The sequence below is a fragment of the Pteropus medius genome, unplaced genomic scaffold (genome assembly GCF_902729225.1).
Source record: "Pteropus medius unplaced genomic scaffold, Ma_sr-lr_union100, whole genome shotgun sequence".
In the NCBI taxonomy this organism is placed as follows: domain Eukaryota; kingdom Metazoa; phylum Chordata; class Mammalia; order Chiroptera; family Pteropodidae; genus Pteropus; species Pteropus medius.
The window spans coordinates 4,409,953-4,418,225 of record NW_024345479.1 but is presented as its reverse complement, the minus strand read 5'-3'; the positions used below and the strand labels follow the sequence as shown (position 1 = coordinate 4,418,225).

General features: G+C 43.4%; 1 protein-coding gene across 5 annotated transcripts; it reads left to right on the top strand.

Annotated features, from left to right (window-relative positions):
- SNF8 (SNF8 subunit of ESCRT-II) lies at nt 1–7,011 on the top strand. 5 transcript variants are annotated; one of them, XM_039873755.1, is made up of 8 exons: nt 1–161; nt 528–578; nt 1,940–2,078; nt 2,961–3,065; nt 3,643–3,715; nt 4,650–4,812; nt 5,700–5,774; nt 6,775–7,011. In XM_039873755.1, the coding sequence occupies exons 1-8, from the start codon at nt 108–110 to the stop codon at nt 6,910–6,912; spliced, it is 798 nt and encodes a 265-aa protein (XP_039729689.1). In that variant the 5' UTR covers nt 1–107; the 3' UTR covers nt 6,913–7,011. The 5 variants fall into 5 exon arrangements, with proteins under 5 accessions (XP_039729689.1, XP_039729693.1, XP_039729690.1 ...); XM_039873756.1 differs by having other exon boundaries at nt 2–161; nt 4,650–4,791; XM_039873757.1 differs by lacking the exons at nt 1–161; nt 528–578 and adding exons at nt 1,569–1,595; nt 1,765–1,818.
- The last annotated feature ends 1,262 nt before the right edge of the window (nt 7,012–8,273 follow it).

The window sequence follows — 8,273 nt, the reverse complement described above, 5'->3', positions numbered from 1 at the left end:
CAGATGACGCACGAGCCGCGCTTCCGCGTTGGAGAGTCGGCGGCAGATCTCGGGACGTAGAGACCCGGGGTCCCGGCAGCGGGGCGGCCCGCGGGCCCACGGCGGGGATGCACCGCCGCGGGGTGGGAGCCGGCGCCATCGCCAAGAAGAAGCTTGCCGAGGTGAGGGGAAGAAGGCGGACCCACAGCCAACACTGACCTGCAGGAGACTTAAGTCTCTGAAGCAGATCTCTGTACCCTCAAATCGCATCCCAACAGAGTCTGACGGGTTTCTCGGGGCCCCCAAGAACGGAGTTTCTCCACCTTCCGGTGGATTGGAATGCCAGCATCCCCAGATCCACCAGCCCTTTCCCACACTTCTCCAAATTTGACTACAGACGAGTCGTCCATTCTACTTCCTCATCTTCATCCCTTTTCCTAAGGAAAACCAGAGAGACCCTCCTCTTTTTCATACTTCAGCTGAGGCAGTACAAGTGGGAGCCCCCAGCGCCCACTCTCTTAACTCATGCTGGTCTCTTTGTCTGACAGGCCAAGTATAAGGAGCGAGGGACTGTCTTGGCAGAGGACCAGCTGGCCCAGGTGAGTCGGTTAGAAGGCTCTAGGAATGAAGGGAGAACGCACAAGGCTGGACAAGACGGCTTTAATATCAATTAGATTGTTTGGATTGAACCAAAAATAGAATATTTGGCAAATCTTGATTTCTGGGCTGCTCAGATCTTTTAGGTGACTTGCTTATAGCGGCCCAGAGAGGTATCCATTTTGTTTACATAGCCTGCCTTGTTCATTCCTCCTGACAATCCTATCAGGAAGGAACACACTTCTTCCTAGTTTAAAATTGAGGACCCTGAGGTGGTAAGTAATTTATACAAAGTTACATGGATAGTAAGTGGTAGAGCTGTTTGATTTAGGTCTTTTGGAGTTTTTACTTTATATACCTAAGAATAACATTAAACTATTGCCTAACCTGTGGCACCCACCACCACCAATATCACATTTAGGCGCATACCAGAAGTGTGTGTAAGTGATGGGGGTGTGGCTCCTGAACAAGTTCCTTCTCTAGCACTTCCCTTTTCTGTGCATACCCTGAGTTTACTTAGTTATTGTGACTGGTGAAGAAGAGAAAGCAGTTAAGTAGTGAGATGGGCCCTTGAAATGAGGGAAGATAGTAGACACAGGCTGTGCTTTTCAAAAGCTCCCACTCATAGGGGAGATGATATGCAAGAAACAACTGGAAATGGTGACTATAATAATGTATAAGTTTCTAATACTTAGCAAATAAGATATTGGGACAAAAATGTTACTTTTGGTGGAGTAGAAGGTAAGCTTCGTGAGGAGTAATACAAATAAAAGAAAGTCCCCAAACCATTTGTATTTAGCTTTGGAATGTAATCTGGTAGACCCACAGCCCTCCTTCAGGGATTCTTTATTTGCAGTCAATCTCCAAGGAGGTCCATGACTCAGATTAAACAAACATTGCACACCTAATTCATGCCAGGCTTTCTTTTTCTCCTATCTAGCCTTTTCTGTCAGTGGCTGAAGATTTCCCATTGCGTGAATGCTGCATTCCTTCATTTTTAAGACAAAATGGATCATGAGGTGCACCTTCAATTTAATAACAGTTTTTCTGGGATAAAGCAAAGAAGCCCCACCTTAGATATGCACGTTGATTGTTAGATGCATCCTGGCTTTAGAACAGGAACATGTGAAAAAACACGTATTTTAGAACTGAGGAAACATTACAGCATCTCATTTCTGCTGACAACAGAACTGTGAAGGAGAGGCAGGTGTCAAAAGAACAAGAACAGAAAATAGCACACTGGTAGGCCTGAGGGGATGGGTTATTTCAGCCTTTGCCTTGCCACTGGGCCAGGGACCTATTTTTGACATCTGATTATCACCTAGCTGGGCTGCCCCTAACTTCCCCCTTGTCCATCCTACAGATGTCGAAGCAGTTGGACATGTTCAAGACCAACCTGGAGGAATTTGCCAGCAAGCACAAGCAAGAGATCCGAAAGAATCCTGAGTTCCGAGTGCAGTTCCAGGACATGTGTGCCACCATTGGGGTGGATCCTCTGGCCTGTAAGGAGTTGTCTGTAGGGGTCCAGTGTTCTCCTAGGATTCCAAAGGGACAGAAGCCACCTACTTGTTACCACTGTTGGTGGAGCATCTTCTAGAAGGGCATGTGGGGGGATATAGAGAGTGTTGTCTTTAGGGAGGGCCTAGCAGGACAGCTGAGTGCCCAGTTTGGTAGAGAAGATGGAGAGGCTGGCGTGCAGGCTGAGGAGCCAGTGTATGTGATCTTCCCTTTAATGAACTACGGTAGAATTTCATATAGCTATTTTTTCCCCTTATTAAAAAAATAATTTAGTTTTAATAAAAGTAGTGTGTGATTACACAATCATTATAGAAGAGAAAAAGGGAAAGGAGAAAGTAGTAGTCTTCTGACCCTGTTTCATAATTACAGAGGTGAAGTACTGTTAACAGTTTAAGGTATGTTTTTCTCGACACCTTTATTATATTGATAAACTTTTTTTTACATATATGGATTATGTTATAATCAACTCTATAACCTGCATTTTTCACTCAATAAAACAATGTGTCCAATGGATTTTTGAATGCACAAGGTCTGCATATTTTTTCTCTTAGCCTTGTCTAGACCATATGTCCCATTATATTTCACTGTATGCTTTGAGAAAGGAAAACTCACTTTTATAGTATCCCAAGCCAGAATTAGCAGCCAAGTAGAAATACCTTTTAGATTGCGCACCCTTTAGAACTGAGCCTGTTCTTAGCAGGAATTACCAAGAATCAGATTGTGTTGAGGATCCTTAGTAATGAATGGAACAGAAGGACTTAAGGCTAGGCAAGGAAGACTTCCCATGGGATAGATGTTTTAATCTAGCTTTGAAAGAAAAGATGTAACTAATGAATAACCTAGCTTTTGTTTTTCTGTTTTTTTAGCTGGAAAAGGATTTTGGTCTGAGATGTTAGGCGTGGGAGACTTCTATTATGAGCTGGGCGTCCAGATCATTGAAGTGTGCCTGGCCTTGAAGCACCGGAATGGAGGTAAGATGGCTAGGTCCTGTGGCTTGGGCTTTGGACTTCTCTAAGAGGCAGAAAAACCTTGAAAGATATTTCCCATCCTGCAGTCTACCTGCCAGTAAAGGTCTTGAGAAGCATCTTAGCTGCTTCATGCAGTTGAATCCATAGTAGGTTTCCAGGCCAAGGGTAAATGGAATTACCTGAATGATTGTCTCTATTCTCCAAAGATCTTTGGCCAGGAAGGTCTAGCCCTGGCCAAAGATCTTTGGAGAAAATAGTAAGGAGGTAGGAAATATGGTACAGTGATGCCAGCTGAGTTTCTGTGCTCTCCAAAATGTGACCTTAAGAATGGTTATCCAGTGATGTCATCTTAAGCACATCACATGGTCTGTGTTGAAGAAGGGAGGGAGGAAGGAAGGAAAGGGAAGAAAGAAAATCTAAAACCAGTTATAAATCATTGACTATAAATAGACATAGTCTTGATGTCTAAAGAGCATTTATAGTTTTTCAAAAATGATACTGCCTTTGGAATTTTTTTGGTTGGTTGGGTTTTTTAGCCATAAAGGTAATCCTTCTGTTTTCTGTCCCACCTCTACAATAGGTCTGATAACTCTGGAGGAACTACATCAACAGGTGCTAAAAGGAAGAGGCAAATTCGCCCAGGATGTTAGCCAGTAGGTCTTGCCTTCCAACCCCTTGAAGTATATAGGAAGGTCTTCGGATGGGTATCTTTTCTCCTTACTGCTTGTATGTCTAGGATAGTTCAGGAATCATTTTTATTCCTCTTTATGATCAGAAAAAAGTTTTTATTTTAGAAAACCGAAAATACAGAGAGACATAAAAAAACAAAAACTGTCCATTATTTCTCAACTGAGAGATTGCAACTGTTAAACATTTTGCTATATTTTCTTCTAAGTATTTTTTCATGCATGCTTTTTTTTTTTTTTTTTTTTTTAACATTCTTGGGGTTTTGTATACTTTTGAGATTATTTGAGGTCAAGGAGAGTAGAGCAGGGACTGAGAGAGGCTGGGGAAGGGAGCTGGGGTATAAATTGACCTGGTTCATGAGCCTATTTTATGACTCCAGTTGGAGAAAAGGTAAAAAATGTTGTCACTATGTGGGCTGCATATGTGGTCTACACATTGATTTATAGGTTTTCTTTTTCCCTAATTTTAGTTAGTTATCAACTAAGGAATCAGAAAATCTGGCAGTACTGGGCCTGAATTTCCAAATGGCAATAATCAGCTTCAGGCTGTCCGCTTTAAAATGGGATAAGCATTTTCTATTTTGCCATAGTTCACACTACTGTCTGTTGTCTCTTATGTTCAGCTCATTCATCCACATTTCCCAATGGGTTCCTGTAGGCATATTTTTTATCTCTGTCCAATGTTGGAATGGTTTGCTGAGTGGAGAGAGAGTCTGACTGTCTCCCTTGAATATCCAAACATCATTTGGTGTCCTTTAACCCTACATTTTTACTGTTGTAGTTAACTGTTGTGCAGACTTTTGAGTCTTCTGTCAGGGTATCCTGCCCAGGGCAGAGCTGAAACTGAGTTATTGCTAGGTGTGGTCTGCAGGGTTCTTTAAGCAGCAATTCCTCATCGCAGAGACGACCTGATCAGGGCCATTAAGAAACTAAAGGCACTTGGCACTGGCTTCGGCATCATCCCTGTGGGCGGCACTTACCTCATTCAGTCTGTTCCAGCTGAGCTCAATATGGATCACACTGTGGTGCTGCAGCTGGCAGAGGTACTGGTGTGCCTTCTGAGAGTGAGTGAGTGTGTGTGCGCACATGTAAGGGACAATGTGGGAGGGGATTCTGGAGCACCTCTGATCTCCTCCCCATCACTCAGATCTTTTTGCTGGAACTGTCTAATGGATGCACTACTCGGACCTGTGCTTATTTTGCAGACATTTATTGATCAGCTACAGTGCAAAGCACTGGACTAGGCTGTGGGCCCTATAAAGATGGGTACCATATAGTTCCTGCTCTCAAGGAGCTTACAGGCTAGTGGTGTCGACAGGCATGCAGACAGCTATTCCCTTGGTTAGACAGATTCTTGGATGTCTTCTTAAAGTTACTTTGTAGATTCTTTAAAACAAATGTTAAAAAAATGTTTAATCTTGTTTGCCATCCCCCCTGTTCCTCAGAATGCCTTAAGCATATACCATCTTCCCCTAAATCTTTACCATGTATTTAGGGAAGATATGTTCAGTTTTCTTAATTTTGTAATGTAGGACAAAACTAAATGAAGGGCTTATCTTGATTGGAGGAATAGTTAGGATAAGGCAGGGCAAGGGCTGAATATTTAAATATTTTAGATTATTAATGATTATCACTTCCTATCAATCCTTCTGAGTCTTCCCTTGTCACACTCTATAGGGGTCTATGAGAAAGTCTAAATTTTTTAGTGCCAGGGGCCTGAACCCCTCAATCTACCCCTTATCACCCTGAAAGTCATCCTTACCTCCCTCCCTCTCCCTTTCTTTCTCTCTGCTGGAACCTCTAAACATTCTTTTTCTATGCTCTTAGGCTTTCTTTGCCCAAGGGCAGCACCTCTTCCTGTCTGGATAAATCAGTTGTCCCTGGGCAGATGTTGGGTTCAAAGGGAAGCCACACTCTTAACTGACTCAATCCCCATTCCTCCTTCCTTCAGAAAAATGGCTACGTGACTGTCAGTGATATCAAAGCCAGACTTAAATGGGAGACAGAGCGAGCACGGCAAGTGCTGGTATGTGACATTTGAAATGGCCCAGAAAAGATAGGCCCCAGATGGGAAGAGGTGAGTGGGTGGAAACCACACAGGCAGGAGCTTCAGCCTGTTCTGCTGCCCTCTTGTCCTGAAGGCTACTGCTGCCACAGTAGAAGTAACCCCAGCATTTCTCTGAAGATGGCACTGAGGTAGAACTCACAAAGGCAGGCTTCTAACCTTGACACACATGTAAAACCAGGCTGTCACTGCTACAGGGGGATCGCCAGCTGCTCTCCTAACCTGTAGAGCCTGGTCAGATGGTTAACATCGTTTGTACTGGAAGTAACAGTTCAGAGTGGAAGACATTAACTAGTTATGGTAATTACATATCTATAGAGTATTATATATATAATTTTATACATACAAATTTCATGGTACTAATAAAAGATTGATGTTGTGAATAGTAGCATGGAAATGTAGGGTTTTAATACCGTCTTCCTTATCTAGTCAACCTATAGACTCACTTTCATCTGTGGAGTGGGGGTAACATACACATCTGTTTAATGATACTGAGCAGAACCAACCCATCTCGAGCCTATTTCCAGCTGTAGGAACTAATTAAGTCCTTTCTAATACTAATATGGTCCTTCTGTTAACTTCTCCAAAAATATTTATCTGCATCTGCCTGTTCCGCAGTAAGTTAACTGAAAGGTAGTGATCTCCATTTTGTTTCAGTGAAGGGAGTCAGTGATTTGCTCAAGGCCAAACAGCAAATACTTCTGTAGCCCTACGTTCTTTCCACAACATCCAACTTTGTTTTTACCCTCTTTTCCAGCAGCACAGGTTAAGTGACTTGGTGGCATTTTTTACACCTCAGGCAAAGGTCAAGGCCAGATCATTCCAGTTTGGTTGAAATGTGTGAAGGCACTCATGTAGTAGTTTGAAGACCCCATTGAAGCCAAAATAGGTTTGGGGATTATTTATCTACTTTGTCTGTGTAAACTCCTTTCTCATGGCTCCTCCTACCTTTTCCCTCCAGGAACACCTGCTGAAGGAAGGGCTGGCCTGGCTGGACTTGCAGGCCCCAGGGGAAGCCCACTACTGGCTGCCAGCTCTCTTCACTGACCTCTACTCCCAGGAGATTACAGCTGAGGAGGCCAGAGAGGCCCTCCCCTGACTCTAGGAGTGTGGAAGTGGGCACAGCAGGCAGGGAGAAGAGGGAGGAGCTGTTCAATAAAACCTGGACAACTTTGTTTAAAAAAAAAAAAACACAAAATAATGTTCCAAGTTTTTTTCTTCCCCCAATATTCTTCTCCCATTATTTTATTTTTTAAAGTGCCTTCACATTGCATCTTTATTGGAGAAAACCTCATTTATCCAGTAAGGGTAACCTGAGTAACAAAGGTAACAGCGAGCATGTATAAAATGACTTGCACAGGTCATCTACAAGTCCATGGTAGAGCTGGGCCTAGAATGAAGGCCATGTCTTCCAGCTTGACCGTCTACTCTCCTTATAGCCCTGAGACAAATTACAGCCTGTTAATTCAAACCTCTCCCTTATAAATGTTCCTTACATCTCAAATGCAGATCCTAACGGACTATAGTAAATATTCACTCTTCCAGCTTCCTCTGCAGGGATTCCAGGTTATGACAGACTCAGCTGTGAGTGTGAAGGGAATAGAGGTTAATGATAAATGGTTAGATTAGAGGGAAGAATGGAATTTGAGGGGAATCAACCAATAGTGAATGTAGTAGTTTCTCAAATTCCCTACTAGCTTTTCCTTCTGTACTGACCACCAGGTCCCTCTAGCCTTAGTGATGGGAAAAATCATTTACTGAACACCTATCCTGTGCCCAGTTTAATCCTCACAACCACCTTAAAAGTTGAAATAGATATCCTTAACTTTGCAGGTGAGCAATCTAATTTACCAGGGACCACCAGCTTAAGCAGCAGAACCAAAGCCTAGGTCCACTTACCTGAGCCCACACTTTTGCACAGGACAGGCTGGCAGGACATGGTGTAACTTCTTTCTACACAAATGGCCAAGAGGAAAGCCTCTGCACCAGAAAGAGCCTCTGATAGCAAGAAAGGCGGTGATAATCTAGGAGCCAGTTTTCATACTCTGCTAAATTCCTAAGGAGCCCTGGTTTAGTAGCAGAAAACTGAAAACCCAATGGTTTGGCTCATCCACGTTTAGACACCAGGGCTAAGACACCCTTAACAGGGGATGTATAGTTTCTACCTCTCACTTTCCAGTTTCTGGGCAGGTACTTCTTTGGAAGTAACTGAGGCTAAGATGGCATTCCTCTCCTTGACTGCCAGAGCTACCGCCTCATAAGGACCCCATTTCTCGATGGTAGAAAACTTTTGTCACCAATAGTCCTGCTCCCATCCACATCATTTAACCCAAGTTGTCAGCTTCCAGACAAGTCACTGAGCACTTTGTCCTCACAGTTTCTGGCCTAGGTGAGGTATGTAGTTGTCAGGATGACCCCATTTTTCCTTTACACAAACCCTCCCACACCCACAGGCGCTTC

What these genes read in the sequence shown, in the direction of transcription:
- SNF8 (XM_039873755.1), top strand. Translation starts at nt 108, where the DNA reads ATGCACCGCCGCGGGGTGGGAGCCGGCGCCATCGCCAAGAAGAAGCTT. An exon ending in CTTGAAGCACCGGAATGGAG is followed by an intron (nt 3,066 to 3,642) that starts GTAAGATGGCTA and finishes CCTCTACAATAG; the next exon opens with GTCTGATAACTCTGGAGGAA. An exon ending in TACTGGTGTGCCTTCTGAGA is followed by an intron (nt 4,813 to 5,699) that starts GTGAGTGAGTGT and finishes TCCTTCCTTCAG; the next exon opens with AAAAATGGCTACGTGACTGT.